This window comes from Anser anser, assembly GCF_964211835.1.
Source record: "Anser anser genome assembly, chromosome: Z".
Taxonomy (NCBI): domain Eukaryota; kingdom Metazoa; phylum Chordata; class Aves; order Anseriformes; family Anatidae; genus Anser; species Anser anser.
The window spans coordinates 19,706,270-19,731,855 of record NC_139723.1 but is presented as its reverse complement, the minus strand read 5'-3'; the positions used below and the strand labels follow the sequence as shown (position 1 = coordinate 19,731,855).

The 25,586-nt window shown below is 40.4% G+C and overlaps 1 protein-coding gene across 5 annotated transcripts in view; it reads right to left on the bottom strand.

The window, feature by feature from the left end:
• The window catches only part of TNFAIP8 (TNF alpha induced protein 8), a 65,962-nt gene that overhangs the window by 2,808 nt on the left and 37,568 nt on the right, over positions 1 to 25,586 (bottom strand). Inside the window, exon 1 of one of the 5 annotated variants that reach the window (XM_083816229.1) lies at positions 23,986 to 24,009. The exons of 2 other annotated variants lie outside the window; for them this stretch is intronic. Coding sequence is in view for 2 of the 3 variants with exons in the window: in XM_083816225.1 (XP_083672351.1) it covers positions 18,028 to 18,058 (31 nt within the window). In the remaining variant the exon portion in view is untranslated. Of the gene's footprint in view, positions 1 to 1,765; positions 3,212 to 18,027; positions 18,335 to 23,985; positions 24,010 to 25,586 lie in introns of those variants that run through there. 2 more of the 5 variants (XM_083816225.1, XM_083816226.1) reach the window with 2 other exon arrangements.

The window sequence follows — 25,586 nt, the reverse complement described above, 5'->3', positions numbered from 1 at the left end:
AACAAACATTCTTTCACACACTTGTTCTGTGAAAAGTTCCTACACATATTCTCTTGTCAGTGACCATTATTTACTGCACCTTCTCCACCAAGTCATATGTGAATTTCTGTTTTCATGGAGAACTGCCTGGGAGGAGGCTGCCTTCAAGCTGCAGCTTTCCTGGAGTCTCAGGCAGACTGAAGGAGGGCTTCAGCTGTTTACATTTATTGCACATATGGAAGGTTTACTTTGCAAACACAGGGCCAGGAAAGATTATTTTTTTTTTAATGAAAACATAAACTCTGCAGATGCCAAACAGTAAGTCCCTGAAATTGGAAAAGGTTTCCTTTTGACTGTTTGTGCTTGGGCAATTGGGTGTGTTATGATCCACGGTGCCTCTGGGGTTCCAGCAAGGAAAAGGAGCTTGTCCTTCAGGACAAGTGAGACACAAATCTGTATTTTTTCTTGATTTTTTTTTTTTGAGAAACTTAGTAAAAGGCTGCTTTTCTATGATCTCAGAAACTTTCAAGAGAGTTTGTTTCTTATTTGGACTTTTACTGCATACTTCTTTTTGAAGCACAAAGTGTTTGAGTGCATTTTTAAAAAATCTTTACTACATGAGGACACTCAAAAACCAAAGATCCCATTGTTAAGTATCTTGGGTAAAGCACCCAAGATCATAAGATGGACATGTTTCTAAACCACAAAGATTCAGAAAGAAGTTAAAGATGCTAAGCAGTCAATCTGAACTGAAAACATTTGATTCAATGTTTGTGTTTTCAAATATAAAACCGTAACTCCTTTATTCAAATAAAACTAATCAAAACATTTCAAAGTAGTCAAATACTAGAATTCAATAGCCAATGCATTACAAAGATCTACAGATAAATATTAGCTTTTATTTTTCTCCAAAACAGGCATATAGATGTTTCTTTCATAACTTTGCTTTCTTAAAACCTTCCAATTTTCTAGCTGTTCACAGTATCTTATGTTCCACAAAGATATACAGATGATTGTACTAATATAAGTCACTATTTCTTCAAAAAAACTTGTAAAGAAAAACAAACACACAATACAATCTATATTTTTATATTTTAAAATGTTCTTCCCCAGGATGCTGCAGGTATTCTTATAAAATTGTAACTATACCACACAGAACGCTCCATTATAATTAAACAGAAATCAGTACAACCTTTCTCCAGCAAGTCACACAAACACTCAAATCTGGTTCTTACAATTTACACACATTAACTCAGAAAGTATCAATTTTAAGCAATTCAAAACTTGGCCGTTTTCTAAAGATTCAACAGTTTTCCAAAAAATAAAAATAAAAAATTACATTATGTAATTTCACATTTGACAAAGTGGAGCTCAACATGCACTTAGCATGCTATGCAGAACAGGACCTGCTCACTTAAAAGAGGTATTACAATCTTAATGGCATTTCTAAAAATTGTTCAAGTTTTGGGACTATGCAGCAAGGCTTACTTTCTATATAGTTAGCAATACAGCACAAGTCTACTTCTTTTTCTGTGTTATAACACGTGTTCTAATTAGATGGATAAATACATAAATTTCATACTTCAGTACTTCAGTCAGTCAGTCAAAAAAACATAAACTGCTTTTATTTTGTATTTTTTCCTCATCACCCATGTCAGAGAGCTGAAATGTACTTTGCAGACAAATGTTTGAATACAACTGAGTTTAAGGAGTAAGTTTACAGAGCTCCTTCAGACCCAGCATACATACATGCTTCCTTTAAAAAAAATGTAAAATTTTTACTTACTTGTTCAGCAAATGGAATTGCAATTGTTAATGCTGATAGCAGAAGCAGGGGAAAATAACCCAGGTGAAGACCGGCCTAAGACTTATTTACTCTGCTAAATCTAGCGCTTGCTTTATCACGCACTTTGAAACACTGTCAGAAGTTATCACGGAATGAACGTGTTTTTTTCCCCCTCTCCATTAGAGCCACTCTTCTCAGCTACCTTTCTCTTCTGTCCGAAGCACTTCATTTTACTTTGGCACCTCAGAATGCAAAAAATACATCGTGGTGGTTTCACTTCCTTGAAAAGAGAGCTGAAAGGAAATTGCACTGCTGAGCAAGCAGTGCAACGCCTGTACTGCTAACCGGCAACTGCCGCCACGGGCAGACCAGGAGGGAGACGAGCGGCCCCGGGACTCGATGGGCCAGGGACCTGCTGGGAAGTGGCCAGAGCCCTTCACCATCCCCTGCACCAGCTGGGAGCTGCACAACAAGGGTCTGGTTCAGCAGAGGATGCAGTGACAGCAGCAAGGGGCTGCCAGCTCCCGGCTCTGCGCGTCAGGCGCTCACTGTAGATGTTCTGAAATCTCAGATGCAAGCTCCAGAAAATAAGCATGCAAATCCATACTTAGACAACTACCTACAGCGGCCCCATTTTGTTAGGGTTGACCATACACGTAGCCACCATTAAGGAGCGACTGCCATGGGTGCTCAGTGTGCATACATATCTGGGTACACCTGCTTTATAGACAGGTCCAATCCTTGTGCTTTAAACCAAAATAATGCCATCTCTCTGGTGTCCTGCAGCATCCCCAGAATTTGGGCAGGTCATCACACTAATTTTAAGTATCTTTTGTAATGCTTTTTCTCATGACTCGCCAGCTCCTATTGCTTTGCTGTGCAGTTTAACACTTCACTTTTTAAAAGTATATTGCCATAAAACACCCTTTAAGAATCCCTGGGATGTCATTTTCTACACAAGCTACACAAATAAACAATTCTGTGAGCCTGCCATGATGTTCGGTGGAGCCGTCCCTCTGCAGAGCAAGGGGAGAGAGGCTCTCAGGGAGAAACCCGCAAGATTTTAGCAACAGGAACATCTGAAAAGTCTTTTCATCTATTTATGACTTAGAGGAGCAAAGGAGTTGCTAGAGACTGTCTTCTGCAAAGTTGGGAGCTTATTAATTACAAAACTTCTTAATTTTTGCAAAAAAAAAGTTTGCATGCTTAACATTAGTATTTTGTGCATTAAAGTCAATAAATGCTAGAGATGTAGTATTCTAGTTGTGGTTTTCCCCAAAAATGTTATCTTCCAAACGTTTTCCTTAAAACAGTGCTGAGAAATGTGAACTTTCAGTGAAAACTGAGAATTCTAGCTTAATAAACTCTCAGGAGAGTGGTATAAAAGTACTACGAGGCTATCACTTACAGCTGTGATGCTCATTTTTCCCTGATATGGAAGCCAGTATGCCTCCCTCTGTACTGTGGCAAATACCTATTACCAAATACCCTATTTCTCAATGCCATTTATACTAAAACAAATACTTGAAAAAAAGTTGAATCAGATGATTTCACTGCCTTACAGCAAGTCAGAATCTCTTTTTCCACAAGGTAATGGTCAATGGTAGATGCAACAGCACTTGCAGGTAGGTGTATTCAATCTCATGCCTATTGACAATGAACACTTAATCACCGAGTGTTTCTAGGCTTGTTATCATAAAGATGGACCTGAAACAAAACAAAAAACAGTAAAAGCTTCCAGGGAACCCTGTTAGGACAAAGGCAAGTCAGGAGCTGAACTTTTTGACGTGGGTTGTTTTTCTCATGTATGTGCTCAGCATGTTGACATAACAGTCCTGGCCGAAGAGAGAATTTGTCTGCAGAGCCGCTAATAATAATGCTGCTGCATGAGACTGCTTTCACTTTAATGATGGTTGACATGCCATGTACTACACTGGTAGCATGCAATGTCCAGAAACCTCAGGGGTTTTTGGCTGAGGCACAAAGGACACTTATACAGGGTCAGGAAGAGAAAAAAAAAAAAAAAAAAAAACAGAACCAAACGAGCATTTCAGGCACCATTTAAGACTGTATCACAAAGTTTTGAGAAATGTGGCAACTGATTTCCTGCCTGGCTTCCTGTGTGGACATGTGAGCTTGCCTCTGCACCAGCAGCAGGTTGCAGCTGAAGCAAGCAGCCTGCGCGCTGTATGAATCCTGTGTCCAGTCAGACTCCTGGAGTGGGAGAACATCATTTCCCTGGAGGGAGACAACCTGAAATCAAGTAGGATAGACAGCACTGCACTTTCAAGTATATGTGACCACAAGTCACACCCCTCCAAAATCCTGAAATCAGCCAGATACCAAAAGATAGAAAAAGCTACTATTTTTTCCTCTGCCTTCTGTTTTGCAGGTCTTTACAGGGCTATATTTGTGTTCAAGAACGGTAAAAGCTAGAAAACTTTAGAAAATAAATGCACTAAGAAATAATACATGACTTCATGTATAAACACATGACTTCAGTAAGTTAAAGTTCCAACAGTGGTCAACTGCAAGAGCTAGCATCAGCGAACAACAACTCCTGGTGTACAGAACAGGCAGGAACAGTCACAAAAGCAGTTACCAGAGCTGTAACAACTTTCACAATATAGTTATTATGTAAAGATAAAAGTGAGTGGTAGAACACAGACTAAAAATTCTTCAGATATAAATAACGTAAGCTGATTTCTGTAACTGACACCATGATGTATATCTTCTTTTTAATAATTTTCTGAGGGAATGAGTCATGGCTTCAAAAAGCTTTTTTTTTTTTTTCCCTGTTTTTTTTTTTTTTCTGTTTTTGTTTTGTTTTGAACAGAAGAGTCAGTGTAATGATTCTAGCCTGTACGAAGGTTACTCCTAACCCATGCAAAGTGCTTCAAAGTTTCTTGGGTAAAGGGTACGTTAAATTTATCTTTTAAAAAGCACGAAGTCCTTGCAATGTGAAAAGCGTTCAAAAAATGACCATGCCCCAAATGGCCACTTCAGAAAGTCAGCTGTTCTTTCTATTTGCAAATGTTTGTTCATGCGCTGGCTTTCCAAAAGCTGATGAAAATACAGCTTGTGTGAGATGTGCAAGACCAGGCAGCTCTGACAGCATCCACTGATCAGCCTCGGACACTGGACTGCAACCTGTAAGCTGGCTAACGGCAGGAGTGGAAGAGACCAGGGCAGACATTGAGAAAAGGACTGGAACACGGCAGATGGCCTGGGCCAGCAGCATTGGGCAGCAGAAAAAACGGAGGGCACACAGCTACGAGCTGAAGGTGAAAGGGGAAATAAAGACTGAAGGAATGTCAACAACAAAAATAATAAAGAGTCCTATTGAAAAGGAGAAAAATGTATTAAGAGAAGCAAAACTGAGCTGGTGAAAGAAAGGGGTATTTATTTATTTGGCCTGTTTTCCTGCAGGCTTTGCTCAGGGAGCCGAGCCCGGAGGATCTGCCGCTTCCACACGCTGTAGGGCACGGGAGCGCCATGGCCTACTTCCTGCCCTAACAGCAACAGCGGTAGCTGAAAGGAAGCTGCTGTACAGAAACACCCGATTCTGGTACAAAAAGTGTCGGGGGAACACCCAGCCTTTCCTACGACAGGACGCTGGTGACACCGCTGTTCACTCCCAAAGGTGAGGAAACATACGGTGCATTACTGTGGGCCTAGAGCCTGTGGCGCAGCCCTTAACCTGCCCTCTGGTCCATGCTGCCACAGGCCTCACCGGACTCATTTCTTCCACACGTCTTCCCTTCTTTTGGTTCAGGTACACAAAGTCGATATTTGAGCAGCAAATATTGCATTTGGCACCTTGTTTTTAAAACGGGAGATTTATTTATGAGTATTGATTTTAACTAGAAAACAGTTCAAACTAAAATTTTCAACACATGCAAAGCGTATGTTCACAAATAAACCTTGCCTTCAGTTTTCTCAATAGGTACAGTGACTTGTACGAAATTCTCACCCACCATGATCTTTACCAACTAAGCATACTACAGGAACATTAATTAGTTGAGCAATGTGTACTAATTTTAACATTCATGCTGGAAGATCTTCAAAAGAAAAAATAACCAATCTGAAAGAAGTCAAGCCTAACACACAGCAAATATTGCATGAGCAGTCTTACTGGATTTGGAAGTCAGCTCTGAGGCTGCAAATACTCTGAAGCAATGGTTAATCAAGCAATTTTAGAAAAATATCTTGTTAATCAAGCATTTTTTTTGAAATATTTGGTATGTCTAATCTGCACACTCATACTGAAAGCGAAGCGTATACATTCAGCAGCAGGGAACTTGGAAAAGATAAAAGAAAAGCTAGCAAACAGCACAGGGAACACCTTTCTTATCTGATGAAGTCCTGAAGAACTCATTACTAATAGGTCTACAAAACACAATACATAGTTGTATGTTCCTTATATTTCTATTTAATTCATTGCTTTAGTGTATTAAAATGCCCCATATCTGACCAACAGCAAAAGAAGAAAAGACCCACTTTCTAGCTGCCGAAACAGAAACCATGAAAAACAGAAAACAAAGAGTTTTTTTATGTTGGTGGGTTGTTGGTTTTTTTTATGACCAAAAGGTAAGAAGAATTGCCAAAAAAAAGTACCTGGAGGTTAAGGTTGGGTAGTGTGGCAAGGAAGGATGCTATTACCAACAAGAATGTATGTGCAACATTTTGCAGTCCCATGAGAGCAGTCTGTGCCAACAAGTTATTCTGGTTTTACATGCTGGTGCTTCCCACAGCCACCCTGTGCATCACATGATACATGCTGTAGCTGATTTAGAAATTTAAAAAGCCTTCTTGAAAGCTTTTTATCCTAGAGCCTCTGTATGTACTTTAATTAACAGTGCAGCTTTAATACGAAAAAAAAAATAACATTAACCTCTGATGACTGCTGTTACAGAAACATATTTTAAAATATATTGGATATTAAAAAGAGAACAAGAACACGACAGTCAAAGAGCGTGAGGTCATGAACTTAATTTGGTATTTCACTCCTTTGCCACCATTTGCTATCCTTGCTGGAATGTTACAACAGGTGCTGCAATATTAAATATGAAGCTTGTATATTTCAGCTGTTGGCCATTTCATGACTACCGCAAGTTCCTCTGTATCTACCAGTATGCAGGTGTCCATGTATACTCAAAAGCAACAGTGCACAAATCTTTTCATCTGAAACAAAGTGTATCCTAGGTCATTCCCTCAGAACAAGCAAATGCAGTCCAGAAAATGTATGTTTTTGTCCAGCCTTAGAAACATACACCAAACCACAGCAAGGCCAGTGCCAAGCTCCTTAACCCAAGAGGCACTTGCAATAAAATAATCTGGCCATTACAATTGAATCTTTTACCAAAAGTTAAAGTTAAAAAAGAGGTATCTAATTGCTTTCACAACCATGCCAGCAAAAGAAATGTCTTCTCACAATAAATAAATAAATAAATAAATAGCTGTAGGCACAAGACATTGTGATGCTGAATGCAAGAGGAAAAGCACTGAGACAGGCAGCCCCTAGGAAACTCTGAATGCATGAAGAGCATTATTTTTTACCCAGGAGAGGAAAAAAAAAAAAAAAAGATCATGGTAGAGGAAGTTGAGGACACATGCGGCAAAAATACAACCAACTGACACCTGCCCATAAGACAGAGAGAAGATGGCAATCGAGCCTGAGAGGAACAGGTAAATCAATTACAAGAACAAAACACCAACTTGGTAGTTAAAATGCAAAGAGCATATATTTTGAATAGCATGTAAAGAAAGCCACAGCAGAAGAGAGTTCAAATGACAGAAATGTTTGTGAGTCTTTCACTGACTTTGAAAATAGTTAATAATGTTTTTCCTGTATTTCTAGTTCCAGTTCTCTGTTCTTCTCAGCTTCAATCTGTATGCCACAGTTTGCATCCTGCAGACAGGATGGGACTCCACTGGTATCTCTCCTTCAGTTCTAGGTTGAAAGACAACTAGAGACTTGTGCTTTGTTTATATGTATTACTCTCTCATCTTCCACCAGCTGCCCCAAATAACTAAATGATACCCCCCCACACACACACATAACTTGTCTACTTTTTCTTTTTAAAAACCTATTCTGAGGCACCAAAGACTGCCACATTTACAGACCAGACACAGAAAAAAAAAATAGCAGTGATTCCCAGGGCACTTCTTCCATACCAAAACTGGAGTGCAGATTATAAAAACAAGGAAATATGCCATCTAAGAATTGTACTTATCAAATACCTGCCTGGGATACCGGTGATGCTTTTGAACTCTTTTGCTGCCCACAGAGTTGCAGTTTTAGTTTTACACTATGTTTTCCAGTTTTTATAGCATGAACGATATGTTTTCTGGCATTAAAAGCTTGGTTGTACATAGACTACATGCTTTGTTTACTCTTCTGTACTAGTCATTTGTTGTGGTTCTGATTAGGGAGGATTATATTTGATGGCCCTAGTGGCCTTTTCCATTCCCACTGCTAACATGTTTCCCTTACTTTCCTCTTCCACAAGGAACAAAATAAATTAATACCTCAGTTTTCATCCTTTATCCCAATGTTAAGTAGCCTGTTCACTCTGTATACACACTAACACTACCAGGACTTCTGCCCAAACTTCCAGCCATGAAATCAATGGATGAGAGTATTTTCTCTCCTTTACTCTCTTCCTCCCTTGCTGTCAGTTCAGAACAGGTTCCTCTAGAACTAAAGGCACAGTCTGTCTCTTGGAGCTTTGCTGTGATTTACATTTGTTTTCACTTGGTTTGCTTTATACCTGGCTTCTCCAACTTAAAACCAATGCTCAAAACAGACCAAAAAAAAAAGGGGGGGGGGGGGGGGGGACACGACATCTTTCTATACGTAACACTTATTAGAAAATAAAAACTTTTAAATATTTGACTTAAACCATAGTTCTCAAGCACAATTGCTAAGACTGTCAGAATCCACCTTCACAAATATGTTAGAGTTTGGTTTTGCTTTCATTAATGTTATTAAATGCTAGTAAAATACAAAGCAAAATAAAAAAGTTGATCTTTAATACTAGCAACTTGTTCTTCTGTAAAATTAAATCTTGTGGTTAAATATCATGTACTGAACACCGTCATTCTCTTTTATGTCAAGAAGCTGTATAATTTTTCTTTTGTAGAACAGAAAAGGTTCTGTTGTAGACACAGAACCTTGACTGATACATAGCAAGGCAAAAGCAATACAATTTATTTTAAAATGTTGTAAATACTGACTAAATACTGACTAAAAATAGATGGTCTCCAGAGGTCCTTTTCAGCCTCAAATCTTCTGTGACTCTAAAACCTGGATCTATTTTGTAGTTTACCCCTTGGGGCAAGTCATAAGAGATTAAGTACATTGTTTTTTACCACTATTAAGTGCAGAATTTAAATGTCCATTCTCTTCGTACTGGCATCAAATGTTATTTTTAAGCAGGCTATGAACAGCACTGATCAGCCATGAAGTGATATCCGCATGACCTTCCATCATCAGGAAAGGGTTTTGTAGCTTGAGATTCTCAGGGCTATTACCCAAAAAGAAGGGGGGAATGCAAATTTGAATTCTAGAGAAGGAAAAGCCACCAGTGGTGAAAATAAAAATGATCAATTTAAATTTCAAATTAGTTGGGTGACATTTTTGTACTGTCAGATGAAATAAAATGACAACAATTTTATCTTCACCTCACCATGAGATACTGCTATCCTCACAATGAAGTAATAATCCACAATGAACTATGTACATCTTAATCCACCATAATTCTTATCTCTGCCAATTGATTATAATAGCAACTGTTTGTTTTAAACAAAGGCTAGTTTAAACATACATCCTGGATGTCTTGCATCACAGATTTTTAGATTGCTAGTCCACAGCACTTAGGTCAAGACTGTGAACTTGGTGAAGACATATGACTGGTGAAGACACCAGAGCCAAAGTCTTCATTCTTACCTCTTCCTGAAGGATGCAGTATTTCTGTTCACAGCTGCTCAAACTCATGATTCATTGTTTCAAAATATTTGTAGTTCAAGATACAAAGACTAAGACATTATTTCTCAGTCAATATTTTTAATACAAATGCTTTATATTAAGATAAACGTTTTCTCTTTTATAAGTGGGAAAAAATAGACCTGTGTATCAGTGGATAAAATATTCACCAGTGTTACTTACTCATTTTGCTAACATTCAACCATAAATTTCTTCTTTCTATACATAGACTTTGTAGAATATCTTGCTAAAGCAGACATAGTAAAAACAAAAACAGATCCCAAGAAAGTTTTGAGATTTAAAACAACAGATTTTCTACACTTTTCAAAGCCAAAGTTATTCCTATACTCCTTGATGAAGTTAATTAAGTGGAAGCTTGTCTGTGCATGCACCGATTCAGTGCTTTACTCATTCCTGTATGAAGTGCAGTGTAAACATTCTGGGATCAAGACTTGAGGGTACCACATTCTTAAAGGTCTACTGAAAGCACAGGTCAGCTTCCAATGCCTTAGGGAAACCTGCAAGTACCTACCTTCACAGCTAATTAAAATATATCTTATGATAAACTCCTGGATTTCACACTAGAAACCTTTCAAGGACAAATGCTCTCAAGTAAATGAAACACTAACTCTCACTTCACTGCAATTTTGTCTCACGCTCTGAAGTGCCAGCAGGAACACGACTCTGCAGAGACAACAACATTTGTGAATTACCATGTCAAAACAAAAAGTAGATTTCTCTCACTGGTGTGCAAGTAAGACTGGCTGATAGTTTTTTATTGACCTGTATAGTTACAAATATTGATACTGAGTTTAGCAACAAGTAAGGAAAAATATTTCCAAATATTTTTTTTACAGCAGGTATCCAATTCTCTCTGCATTGCTCCTGCTGAAACAGATCTGGAAAAATTTTTGATCCCAAGTTCTCCAAATGCAATCTGCCATCAGATGCAGTTGTGTGGCCTCTCTATTCATTGTTAGACAGTCAGGCACTAGAAGCCAGCACCAAAACATAACTGTGACAGGAAATCAACTGAAGAAAACGAACCAAAACAAACCCCAACCAAGGTAGGGAATCTTATGAAGAAAAATAAAATTTATGAGAAAATTACAAATGTAGAATAAAACTCCTAAAGGTCAGGTTTCTCATTTTCTCCTGTCCTCACCCAAAATGAGATTGTGCCCAGCTGACAGAAAGTTTAAGGCTTGTGCTTTTGCTGACACTGTGGTTACAAGGAACCAATTTGCTTATAGTCACATGTGCATCACTAATCACACAATGTTTTCTGTTCAGTAGTCATTATGGAGATGTGTCCACAAAAGAAAAATTGTACACATAATTAAAAAATAATAATAATAATAATAAAAAACTCAGCAAATCAAGTGGCACAGACAGATAAAATGTGAAAATCTGTAATTTTTATATTTCCACACTAAGAAAAATTTAATATCAGTATATATAAAACTGACTTTCAGATTGGAGCTATTTATTAATGCAGGTACAGTAAGTTTAAGCAAGTTTCTTACAAAGACATACACAGCAACTTTTACTACTAACCAGAAGTACTTCTACTAGATAGTACTGGACCTATGAGGTATCCACCCAATGAACAAATGTGAAAAATTATTCCTTGAAGATGAAAATAGACTTCAAAACCATTTCGAAATAGACAACATTATTTTTAGCCTCCTACTTCTATTGAATGTGATGTATGGAAAAATATAAGTTTTTTTTTTCAAAAAGCAGCATAGAAAGTATTTAGTATTTTTTCATTTAATATTTAGTATTTCTTCATAACTCTTTATGAAATGCTCTCCACTTACCACAGATCGTAATATGACTGTTAAAAAAAAAAAATCAGTCCAGAAGGTTGAGATAACACCTGGATAACACCTGGAATACAGTCTTCATTTATTTTATGTTTATAAAAACTCTAAATGTTTTGGAAAAAAAAAAAAGCAATTTGCTTTTCAAAAAGCAGTATTTACAAAACCTTATGTAATTGTTATATTTAACAGAAGATTTGTCCAAATGATAGTTACCGATGAAAGGTGTGATGTGTGCTTCTGAATAAGGGATACAAATGGTTATTGGTATCTGAGTATCACATTTTCCTTATGCTATCACTGGTATGTGTATTACAAAATACTGAGTATTCTTAGAAGCCATCCATCTAGCCAGTTACTACATTTGGAAATAATACTGTTAAGGAATACGGCCTTTCCAAATGTAGGTGCAAGGTACAACACCCAACTCAGTAAAACGGAAAAAAAATGTCAGAATTCTGAAACAAAATATCATCGTCCTGTCTGTGGAGCACTGTGCCCAGTTTTGGGCTCCCTCGCATCTCTGCCAAAGGAACTGACAAACTGAAGCAAGTCCATGAGAGCCACCAAAATGCTAAGGGAGCTGGAGCACAAGATACAGAGGACAGGCTGAGAGCGCTGGGTTTGCTGAGCCTGAGGAGGCTAGCAGGAGACCTAACTGGTACACCTGACTAACAAGAGAACTAACTGGTGAACCTGACTAATGGGAGACCTAACTGGTACACCCAACTTGTTACTGAAGGGCTGTAGAGAAAAAAGAGCCAGGTTCCTCTTTGACTAGCACAGCAAAAGAGTGAGGGACAGCAGGTGTGCTGCAGCAAGGACAATTCTCGCTAGATGTAAGGAAACAATTCTTCACAGCAAGAGTGAGTGGTACAGTACTGGAGTATGTTGCTAGAGGAGCAATGGGAGCACCATTCTTGATGACGCTAACAATTTGACCGGATAAAGCCTTAGCAACTTCAACTAATTCTTAATTTGGATGCTGCCCCAAAGCTGTCTCTGCAGTGAGTGGGAGGTCTTGCCAGATGACCTCCAAGAGCTCCCCACAGCTGACGTTAGTCTGTTGCTCTCTCTGTCGATGGTTCCCTATCTTAGAGGGACTGTATCTTACTCACAATTAAACACTTAGGTCCTGCAGTTCACTACGGATTAAAAGATTTGATTGCATAAGTGTAATTATCTTAATGGAATTTTCTCAAAGCAATGTAGCGTTCAACCCAACAACTGCAGCTAAATGATTAACCAGTTAAGAGCTCCAGTGCTTCCCCGAAGGAGCCTATCAGCTACAGCTAGTGCTTATCCCCCGGCCTCTGCTCGGATTACCGCCTCGCTTCCTCATCTGCCCCTGCTGCACAAGGAAGAGGTTGCAAAGTATGTGGGGTATGAAGATGAGCAAAGTGTTCAGCAGCAGACAGCTGCTGGGTATGGACTCCAAATGTGAGACAAGCGAAAAACACCAGTTCAGCACATCACATGCTAAGCCTGTAGAAGAGGCGATGGGAGCTGCCATCTAATTCATTCACTGATAGCTATTACCCTGACTTGGTCAGGGAAATAAAACCAGCCGTTCTTTCAGTTTTTGAGGAGAGACATGCTGAGTTCCTTAACAGCTCTAAGCCAGGGCTCTCACTGAGAGCTGCAAGTGCCTACATCAAGATGTAGCTGCAGCAGCTGTATTACAAACCACAGAAGTTGTATTCCATTCTCAAAACCCTTTATCAGGTTTCTTATATTCTGCTTCATTAAATGTACAAACCTGCAAACTGCACTAAAAATTCTAACAGTTATGACTTGCCTGGTTACCCTGATCTTATTTCTTCCACATGTCCCATTGTTCCTTCTTCATTAAGGTGATAACTTCTTGCTTTTACTTCCACCCCCACTATCTGCATCTTTGGCAATGTTTTCCCCAATATGTTTGTGGTGCAGTACTACAATGTCCATTTGACAATTATTCTTTCTTTTTCATAAACTTTTTTCCTTTTCTATCTTTCCCATATTAACATTAAATATTTTGCGTTTAGCTTCTCCTATTACTCTTGTATTCTAATAACCTACAGAAAGGATTACATTAAATGCCACATTGTTAAGCATTGCTCTAACTCACAGAACTGTGTAAACGACATTTATGACGCCACTAATCTCTTAAATCTCTTTATCTGCAGCAGGGATGTTATCTATGCAATAAGAAGTTTTCAACTGACTAATCTAGATCTCGTACACATCCACTGGGGCCAGTAGTCTGAAATTTTCAGACTGCTCTCAACAAAAAGCTCCTGTTTCACCAGCCATAATGTTTTACGGAGATTTTTGTCATGACAATGGGAAGTAGACGAAGAGTAAGCAAAACAGAGGAAGCCCACATTTCATAGTCTGGGGGGGCAGAATGTGAGTTTAATACATGGGGTTTAGTACTAGTTATTTGTGCTGCTTCACTGTGGCTTTGTACAGAAAATTGAGCTCTACAAAAAGGAAGGAGATGATCTCTAACTTTGGCAGCTGCCAAAGCTACCACAAATCACACAAAACCACTCTGATTTGGATTCAAAAAAAGAGAGAAATTCAATTTCTGCTTAATCTTACATTTTTCATTTCATTTATTCTAATTATGACCAGAAACAGTCTGTAACTTCAAATTTTGACGTGAAATGGGGCTGCCGTCATCTGGTACATGTCACATTTAAGTATGGATAACATTTTACTCGCACGGTTTGGACCTCCCCATTCACTATCACAAAAGCAGAAAAAAATGTAACAAGCACTGGCTATGGAGATCGTGGGATGCAGAATCCTGCTCTGCAGACTGCCAAGGGTGCTCTGGGTGCAGTAAGTGCCCCATAATAGCACAACAGCAGAGAGTTAGTTACTTAAATGAAGATTCTGCCCTGGAAAACTTCCAGTGAGAGCTCAGTGCAAAATGTCAAAGCAAATCCATGACTACATACAGGAGAGAGTATTTACTTCACAAAACAGAGAGCACACTGTGATGTTATAACCTCCATGTCTGTTTTCTAAAAGGAACAAAACAGGTGAGCTCATTCCTCACTAGTCTCCTTTGGATTAAAAAACGCTAATTGTGTCTAATAAAGCTCTGAGCGCTTTCAGGAATGCAGACAGATCTCCCTCCCATGAAATGTGGTATTTAAGTGTGATAAAGGTGCAACGCAGGCTCTCAATGCTTCTGAATTTGTAATACATTATCCATTGTTTCACAGGCTATGTATTACACTCCCTCTGATATCTGCAGTTATTTTCCTTTGAGATACTGTATTTCCTGTTGTTGGCTACTTATCCAACATAAAACCTGTAGATTGAAGATGAAGTTTTCTGAAGCTTCATGGAAATAATTTTTTCATTCTATTGAAGAAATATTCTTTAAAGATTCCATTTATACTACAGTAACTTTACATGCATTTGCATGTATTTAAGAAGGAATACTCATGATACATAGTTTTCATGTGAAACCACTAAGGACGTTCCCTTTGGATCACAGAAAGGAACTGAGTCAGGTAACAGCCTGAAACCATTTGTTACCTTCCTTGGTGTGTGACATGCCACCATGCAACACCAGGTTGAAACTATGCCATGAAATAGAATGGTTCTTTACTTTTCTACTGTTTATTTTTGTACTATTTCTTTACCAAAGTCTTTGCTTCATCCACAGGAAAAGCAACTACAAAAAAATGTCCCAAGTTATTTATATCTTGACAGTTGCTGGAATCCGTAAATGTAATACAGACTGATGCCATATATACACAACACACTTTACCACATCGTTGTGGTATACAGATGAATATGAAGATTGTTCTAAAGTTACTGAGCGCTATGACTGAAGAAAAAAAAAAAAAGTTTCACATTAGCATTCTAATATGTACCATGCAGAGATCAAAGGCAGAAACTGAAAAGTCCAGATTTGTACAAAATACAAGGCAGTAATGACTGCATTCTATTAATGTATTTCTTACTCCCAGTTCATACTATATAAATGAGATTAGGCTGGAGATCGAGGATTATACCTTTATATGATTAATTGAAAAAAAAAAAAAAAAAAGGAAAATCTTTGGGAGTTCATAATTCAAAACTTTTGGGTTTCATTGTAACCATGATCATTTCTGAATTTCAGAGTTCCTCATATATCCCTTCACTAGCTCTGGCCAGTGATACAGCCATCAACCACCTGATCATCTGTTTTAAGAAAAAAAAAAACAAAAGTTCTTCCTTTGCTTGCAAACAACATTAAAATAGTGTTTTTCATGTACTTTTTCTTCTCTTTTCACTCTCTAGCACGTAGCAGATTATCTACTGCGCTTTCATTTCTAGCTTTGGCCTTGAAATGTACACACTTTGGCAAAATAACTACTTTGTAGTCATGTAAATGTACCATGTATTCCTTGCACTAGTAACGGAACTTTACCTACTAATGTCTTGGCAGAGCCTCGTAATTTGTGGGCAAATCAGAACTTATGTTTTAGGGACACCTTCAGTCTTGCACTTAAAGGAACAATCAACCACCCACTTTGCTAAACCATTTAAAAGATTATATACCTTCAGCGTTCAAAGCCTGAGCCTCAAATTGAGTTTGAATTTGTGACGTATCGATTTTGTTAATGCAAAAAGCACACAGCTCTAATCTTGATGAAGCAAAGAGATAGCTGAAAGATTCTGAATACCTACTTTATGCCACATACAGTAAACCATTACAAACCCACAGTACTGGACTGTATTTTTCAGCATCATGATCAGTGATCTTTCATGCCATGTTCAATCAGACTAGGCAAAGCAGTATATAAACTGCAGCTCTACAAATTCACCTGTTAATCCTGGTCTTTATTCACACAGACCCTTTTCTCACAGATCTTCTCAATTACTCCTTTACAGATGGGACTGCATTACTAGGAATACATTTACAGACTGACTGAAAAACCCTCTCAGTGGTATCTCTACATCATCTTCCCGTAATGGTCACTGCTTTTATCTTCCACTCTATTAAAATCACAGTACAGCAAAACCCAAGCATTTTCCCAGCCAAAAATAGCTAACAAAAAAGTTATCCCTTCTTTCCTGTCTCAGCCACCTGCTCCAAATTCTTTTTTTCCAGCATGAAGATCCTGGCATCTCAAATTGTATCAAATGAAACAAAATAATATGCACAGAAAGAAACAAATGTTTTCAGCGCATCTTAAGAATCTGAGTTATCTAAGAAGGTAAAAGATTTATTTTAAAAAGAAAATTTACATTTCAAACATAGACAACATTATAAAATTGTCTGGAGCTTCCTGTATGTAAACCAAAGGATGGTTCATGCTGTGGCATGCATGCTGATCTCTCCTACTGTAAAACTGAGAGAGAATGTTCACATTGCCATATTCTTTCTCACATATTCTCTTTTTCAAACAGTTTCTATGGAGAAATGCTTTTTCAGTTCTGCTTTTCAGTAAATCAGTCCTCCAGAATCTTCTTGGGTAAAACCAAATTCTGTCTTTAGTTCACCCACTCAATCAACAAGAAGAACAAAAGAAAACGGGGCATTTTTGTAATTCTTCATTATTAACCAGGTTCTACTGACATTATTACCACAAAGTTTGACCCAGTACTTTTCTGTACATCAAAAAAACACTCGTGCCTGTAAGCAGAAGCAGGGGTCCACAGTAATGTTACTCCTGAAGCAGGGGAAGTTGTAAGAGTGTGAGAGGAAAGCCAGCTAAAACACTCAAACCATTTCTTCTTTTCACCAACTACAAAATGCTCAGATTGCCATGCTGCTTTTTAACCTGTTGGTTGGTTTTGTGTTTTTGGTGTTTTGGTTTTTTTTCCATTTTCTGAGCCACACTGGATCCCTGCAACTCTAAGCCTCCCTGAGGACTACTCACAGCAATGAAACTTCAGTCCTGCCCTAAGAAATCCAGCTTACAGCCCTGCTCCCTCTTCTGAATAAACGTCCCTTTGTATGTGGGCCCCGTCAGGAAGCTGCCCCCTCCTCTGGCACGGTGGCTGCCCACCACCCGCTGCCCAGCCCATGCCACCAGTGCCGCGCGAAGCCCATCAGGCCCGGCTTGCGCCTCGCACTCGCTCTTGACAGGGAAGTGAGCAGCGCCGAGCTTATTCCCAAAATAATGACCTTTCACTTCTCCCCCACGCAACTTCCTCTTCTGTTGAAAAACGCAGCACTTCCAACTCCAGAGAAACCCTTCCTCTTTCGATACCCGACTGTTAGCGCCTTGAAGCACGGCTTCTCCCACTGATCAGCGCTCCATGCGCTAGGCCATGGCCAGGGACAGCCAGACCTCCCTGCTACTCAACACTTGGGATATTTCATGCCCAGCAAAACCCACAAGACACCAGGTCACTCTCCCTCCCCTCTGAGAGCCCAAAAGTGAGCAGAAAACTCTTGCTCCAGCTGAGGACATGTCCCTGGGCCCGGGGGTGCTGTGGAGCCGTTCCCCTACCTTCCCTGGACTCGTCCGCCTCCGAGCTCATGGTGCTGCGGGCAGACACGGCAGCTTCGGTGCGCCCTGAGGAGCTGCGAGTCGACTTCTCAGAAAAAGGAAAAAAAAAAATGGGGGAAAGAAAAGAGAAAAAAAAAAAAAGAGGGTTGGGATTTTAAGGGGAAAAGTCTGAGAATTCAGCAAATCACAGCTCAGCTGCTCGGAAAGGATTCCGCCCCTTTCGGAGCGGCACACCAGCCGCCGTCTGGAAAAGCAGCGGCACCTCAACAGAAACTCTCACTTCCCTTGCCAGCAGTTGCCGGTTATGCATTTCATTCTCCCTGGTCTCTAGAAAGGGTGGAGTTTTACTTGTTACAGCTCGCCAGCGGGGTATGAGAAAGCAAGCACAGGAGACCAAAAACACCCTGGGCAAGGAACGGCATGTGATCGCAGCAACTGGCAAGCAGACTGGGGCTGTGCTAACTGGGGCAGTAAAATCTAATTTAAATCAATTACTTTTTAAGCTGAAGTTGTACATTTCAGCACTGGCTGCTATCTGGGATGAGTTCTGTAGTATCTGTAATTGCGCCAACTAAAGCAGGATGACTACACAAATGCTCAGAGGATGAGGAGCAGCAGCAGCCCTGTTCAGGCAGCTCAAGATGAAGCTAAAGAACACTTTTTTCCCTTCTTTCAGGCTGTGTGTGATGCCAGGCACCCTGAAAGGTGCAACTCACTTGTGCTGCATGCAGAAGCCACCTGATTTCTTTGTGCCCACACCCCTGTGAAGATCATCATCTTTAAATATCACTCCACGGTGTTCTACAGCACAGCAAGGGAGCAGTCATCTCCTGCAGCAACCCCCTGCCTCGTCACACAAAGGATCAGCAGCAAAAGCGATGGGAACTATGTGCAAGCCTATTTTCCAGTTGGCACAGTCTTCAGTACAATCACTGTTACAAGGAACTATCTTTTCCTACTTATTCATTTAATTTATTTTTAGTACAGCAAACAGGACAAAAGCAGAGCAGAAAGGCTATTGCTCAGACCACAGCAGAGGCATACTTCTTTCCAGAGGAGCCCCAACTGCACGGCCAGCTCTGAAGCAGAGCCAGCTTTATGTGGGGACAGCACTCCCTCCCACCTCCAGGTAACAGGGCTCAACACACACCTCTGTAGGGCTGCAAGGGTCTTGGTGAAAGCAATGCAAGGAACAATGAGTGCGCATGTTCCTGGAGCCTCATCAAGAAGAAATAAAGCATACTTCAGGATGAAATCAGAAAGCTGTGAGCTACACAAAATTGGGGCACATTCAAAAATAACAGTAAAAAAAATTAAGCACTTCAGTTTTGTAACGTTCAGATGTATTCATTAAAGTTTATGGGAACACTGTAAGTAGGAGGGATGGTTTTGCAAGTACAAGACATAGTCAGGACAGATGGTATGAATTCTCTAGCCATGGCCCATTTGCTGCATGGACCTGGGTAAATAATACTTCCGCATGTGAGCACTTGTTGTGCTATTTTGAGTGATTTTATTCTTGAAAAGGACTGCCTTTTCCCCTGTACTTCACCTGTGCCTAAATAAGATCTCATTTTAAAGGCACTTGGCGACGCTGAAAATTTCTTGCTGACAAGATGTACAACCCCATGGGTCTCCTAAGGTTATTCTTCAGTTCTTATTTTCTCTTCCACAGGCCTCGTTGCCTTCTGTGATGTAGCAAAGTTCAGCAGTTGCATCCTTCAGAGCACAGAGAGTGAAAGCAAATATTGTCCTATACGACATCACTGAAGAAAAAGTAATTACAACACTGGACTAACTAAAAAAGCCACATTTTCAAAAAAAAAAAATAATTTATTTTTAAAAAAAAAAAAAAAGATTACTCCTCCACATCTTTCTGCTCCCTGAACACTGGTTTGGGGTAATTACTGGATAGTAGACTGAAACCACTCAAAAACCCCCACACAGAATAGAGGAGGAACAGGAAGAAACAGCATAAGCCAAGATGAACCGCAATAGCCTTTGGGGTCCTTTGATTACAGGGAGTAGAGAAATCAAGAGGCCAGAAAATAGCCTGGTATCAAGAGCCTTCCATGAGCAGATTTACACAATAGATGTCTTTCAGTATTTTAGATGACAGGCATGGAGAGATAATGAGCTTTGTGATTAAACTTAGCAAGTTCTGCAATCTCTCAGGAACTTAAAAGCACTTAGGAAAAAACAAGAGAAAACCACGAGAAAACCCTTACATTTTTCTTTAGTTTCTTCCCTACAGGGTCTAGATTGCACCTCCTTCTCTGTTCCTCACAGCTCCTACAGGGTCTCCACTCAGACTTTAGAAATGATTTTGTTTTCATTTTGGTTGGCACACTTCTCAACGACACATCCATCAGCTGAAAAGACCCCAACTAGAATGAAAAGAGTTTAGGTAGGTAATCTTCTGATCTTGTGTTAAACAGTGACTTCTAATGGCACTACATCATAAGGATATTATCATCTTCAGAGTCTGCAACCAGTGAACTCCAGTAAACTTTATTGAAGTGTCTGAAAAAGTAACAAAATAAGGCAAATAAAAATTAAGTAGAGCCAGTGGAAAATGCCCAGGTATGGGAGAACAGGATCTTGTCACCTGCAAGTAGAATCCAGACTGACTTTTGGGTCCTCTGATGAGTAAACAGCCTGGAAGCTTAAAAAACCTTCTTTAATCATAAACTGTGCATGTGATATGGAGTGGGCTGTACAAACGAAAGAATGACAAAAACTCTAAAAATAGAGTCAGGATACATAACTAAATTTCATAGGACAGCCAATTTTCAGGGGAAAAACAAACTCACTTGCTAAAATGAAGGGCTTAAAACCCAATAACAAACATTCATTTGGACAGGAACTACCTTGGAAGGGAGGCCAGAGTTCTCTGAAGAAAATTTTGTGGCACACACACAAAATCAGTTTGCATTCTAAATTTCAGTGGTTAAGAGTCTAAAAGCCACAAAGCTGGGAAAGGCAAAGGGATGGAGCGAAGCGTGGTCAGTCCTTTACACACTCTCTGCTAAAACAACAACAAAAAAAACCACCTTCATTTGTAAAGAATAAGCTAACTGCTGACATTTCTGCAGATAATACTGCACAATGAACAGGCAGTAGCCAGCCCTTTGCTTATTTATGTAGAAATACACAAGGCAGTGTTAGAGGGTGGGTAGCCTTGGCAGCACATCCCCGGGCGAGCTTAAAATCTTGTTCATGTTTTGTCTTAATGCACTTAGACAGAAGCATTTTCTTAATAGATAGACAGGTGGCAAATACTATTACATCTTCTCTAAATATTTAAAATAAATAGTAAAAATAATAGTAGACCAAAACCGGTGCTGGAATTACTGCTAAGAAGATACTGAAGCTCAATGCTGAAATGTCATAAGGGACTGCAACGTTTTTGTTCACAAAAAGAAGGAAGCTGCAGTACTACGTGAAAAGTATCAGGAAGAAGCTTTCAAGAAGAGACAGCTGCTATGGAAGCAAGAATAAATCTCCTACTGCAAAAAGAAACCGCACAGCCATAGAACAGTTCTAGAGAAGGAAGCGGTAATGCACCATTTCAGACATTACATATTCATCAATTTATTTATTTATTTTAATCTTCCTCTGTTTGGTTAATGTGATTAACAGTGTCTGGTGATAACTTCTGTTATTCCAGAATATCACATTAAAGGGCTTGCAAACCTCTAAAAACAAAAAAAAAAAACAAACAAAAAAATAAGATCCATGACCAACTTTAACACCCTGCTACGGCCAGAAATCGTTTTCTCGTTATGAGCCAACTGCATGTCTTTTGCTGGCTATAACTGCACGGTTATTGAACCCACATGACAGAACTGATACGGAACCCGAGGAAATCTGGATCTTCCACCCTCACTCCAACTGTTTGACAGCATAAAGAGGAGCACAAGTGTCCTGAGAGCATCATAACACACAAAACTGCAGGTTGTATTTCTTTGTGCTGTGTCAACAGCCATGTCATTGAGATTTTCTTTCCTACAAATTGTCAAGGATGAGGTAAACGAAAATGTTGTGTGATGAGTATGATGAACAAGTAAAAGTGTTGCATTACACTGTCCCACCTGGGGCTGTATAGCTGACAAAAGTGTTAGCTTTCAAACTACAAATGACTTTTCAAACAGCTGTTTTCTCTATGTAAGGTGCCATACTTAAACGTGTAACCGAGGCATTATAGAAACGTTGCAGTTTAGCAATCATGCAGTAATATAAAAGGAAGCTTACCCCAGAACCACCTCCCTCCTGTAGCCCCAACAAGTCATACCTATTTCTGATATAAAGGTTTCTGGGTGACTGATTTTCACCTTCTGGTACTGGTCCAGGGGAGTGGAGTAAAGGCGTGTAACACAGCTTTTCACACAGGACAAGCAGAACACGGATACTGTCCTGAAGTAGCGCATCTTTTTGAAATCACGAGAAACTGTGTGGTACATCCGTCACTGTGAATGCGTTTCACCAATTCTCAAATACTGTTTCCCAAACTGAAATAAGTTTGGTAGATCTGGTATGCAAACATTTCTGGAATACCCAGACATGCTGCCCTATCAAAACAGTAACAATACGTTTATGCAGTATCTCAGATAAAATGTACAAGTCGCTATTTAATGGAAAAAAACAACTAACAGTTACATTCACAGACTGTAGACTGGAAGCCACAGTGAGACATAATTAGGAAATTAACCATAGCTAGCTTTTCTGCAGGTGTCTCCATCTTAACTTGTAGGTTTTACCAGGAAGATGTTTTTATAGAAGTTACTGATTGGGTAAGCAGTCAATGACAACAAGCGGACACTTGACTTGCTCCTTTCCTGTACCTTTTACAAGTTTTTTTCCCAGACAGGCAGACAATAATTGAACTGAATTTCAAGATGCACAAGTTTTCAAAAGGGCAATGTTTTTTTCTGTTGTTTTGTTTTGTTTGCTTGTTTTTTGGTTTTTTTTTTTAGCCCTTCCCTGATACTGCAGACTGGCAGACATGATTTTTGGCATCTCTAGCAAGCCCTGAGCTCTTGCAGCACACTGTGAAGAGCTGCTGCCTCTCCCAGCAACTCCTCCTACTCATCTCCTGCAGAAATGAACCCACCAGGCATCCTCCCAGCTGCCAAAGGGTGCAGCTCTCACCTGTTGCTGCCATGTACAGACATCACCGGAGCACCATCGCACACAGGCATCACCTGAACGCTGCTGCACGTGGCAGCACCTGGGCACAATGGTGTACATGGACATCAGCAGTGATGCACATGGGCATCACCTGTATGCTGGCACACATGGACATGATGGACACAAGTTCAGTGATAGCCTTGTGAGACCTCTTCCTGCAAACTTCATGCAGGCTCTGCAGCAAGAATTAACTGGTGTCTTCATCCTCGCTCCCTACTGTGGTGGTTTTAACTCAGGTGGGCGGCCAAGCTCCACCACAACCACTCTCTCACTCCCCCTCCTGAAAGAGGAACAGGGAGAAAATACTATGAAAAGGGCTCAAGGGTTGAAATAAGGACAGGGAGATCATGCAGTAATTGTTGTAACGGGCAAAACTGACTCAGCATAGAGAGATAGTAAGATTTATTGCCTATTACTAACAAGCTAGAGAAGTGAGAAACAAAGGAAAGAAACCAAAAGTGCCTTCCCTCCCCATCCACCCTCTTCCACCTCCTCCCCCCGAGCAGCACAGGGGAACAGGGGAATGGGGGTTATGGTCAGTCTATAGCGCTTCTTCTCCGCCGCTCCTTCTCGGTCACTCTTGTCCCCTGTGCTGTGGGGTCCCTCCTACGGGATGCAGTCCTTGCTGAACTGATCCGGTGTGGGCTGCCCACAGGCAGCAGCTCTTTAGAACTGCTCCAGATATGGGTCCGTACCACGGGGTCCATCCCTCAGGAGCAAACTGCTCCAACCTGGATCCCCCACGGGCAGCAGCTTCTGCCAGGTCACCTGCTCCTGCGTGGTCTCCTCTCCACGGGCTACAGGTCCGGTCCGGAATCTGCTCCAGCAGGGGTCTTCCACAGGCTGCAGTCTCCACCGTGGTCTCCTCCACAGGCTTCAGGGTGGAACCCTTCTCTACTGTGGTACTCCATGGGCTGCAGGGGGACAGCCTGCTTCACCATGGTCCTCACCACAGGCCCCAGGGGACTTCTGCTCCGGTGCCTGGAGCACCTCTCCCCCTCCTTCTTCACTGACCTTGGTGCCTGCAAGGCTGTTCCTCACTCCTCTCACTCTCCCAGCTGCTGTGTGATGCAGCGTTTTTTTTTTTTTTCCCCCTGTCTTAAATATGCTCTCACAGAGGCACAAAACAACATCACTTATTGGCTCAGCTCTGGTCAGCAGCGGGGCCCTAACCAAACATGGGGCAGCTTCTAGATCCTTCTCACAGAAGCCACCCCTATGGCCCCCTGCTACCAAAACCTTGCCACGTAAACCCACTACACCTACATAGGTCCTCTCTTGTAATTTTTTGCTATCACAGACAAATTAACACCGGTACAGGCAGAAGCAGCATAGGAGGCAGCGGACGTCCGTCTCCACACCAGGGTTTGACCAGGTATCCATCAGCTTGGGCCATCCTGCCCTGCTCCCCAGGTTGGAAGCAGCAGCTTCTCAGCTCAGACTTTGTGAGTGTCAGTGCTGTCCGGTCCTCACTCTGACCAACATCTGGCACCAGCTGCACATATGTGGGAAACTTGCTTCAGAAACAACCTGGAGCCATTTTTAATTATCCATGGTCATGTTATAGGTACAAAACACTTCCTTCAGCCCCTCCTTCATTTAAATTGAGACAGACCTTATTAACAGATTGTTCTCAGGTTCTTGCAAAGAACATGGCTAAAAAATTGAAGGTGAAACAATCCGAGCCTGTCTTCCCTGAGTAACTCAGGTTTTACAAAACAGGATTGGTCAGGAACCTTAATGTCTAGCCTGCCTGCAGCCTGGCTGGTGCCTGAGTATTCAGCAACTACATGGTGAAGAGATCAATCTGTATGTAATTAGGTACTGCCTCTCCAGGAGTAGATAGCCATCCTGCATTAAGCACAGAGCAGCTATGATCAATAGCAAACCATCTACACAATGGTTTATGATCCAAGTATGCGCAGAAACAAGTTTCTATCATGTGATGATTTCATGAAACAGTGGACTAGAGAAAGCTGTATATGCAAATTCTTTGACTGCTGCCCTAGTTTCAAATCTCCAGCACATTTCAAGACAGAAGGGATCGGGAGCAGACTGCTACAAGGCAACCAGAATAACCAGAGAAAAATCTGGTTGCAAAATCAAACACTATCTGAAATGTAGAATCTGTGTTATTTTTCATTTCTTTCTTTATACTTTTTTTTCTTTAATAGGCCAGCAGAAAACAAAACACCTAGGCCCTAGCCAAATTATTTCTGGAACATGAGAAAGAAGGAGACATTATACGGTATTATTTGTAAAGTATAAAAACATAAATGTAATGAACTGAAGAGACAGTTGAGTGACAAATTAGCTTCCCTTTCACAGACTTATGAACTCTTTCCACCTATCTTTATACAGTTAATGCA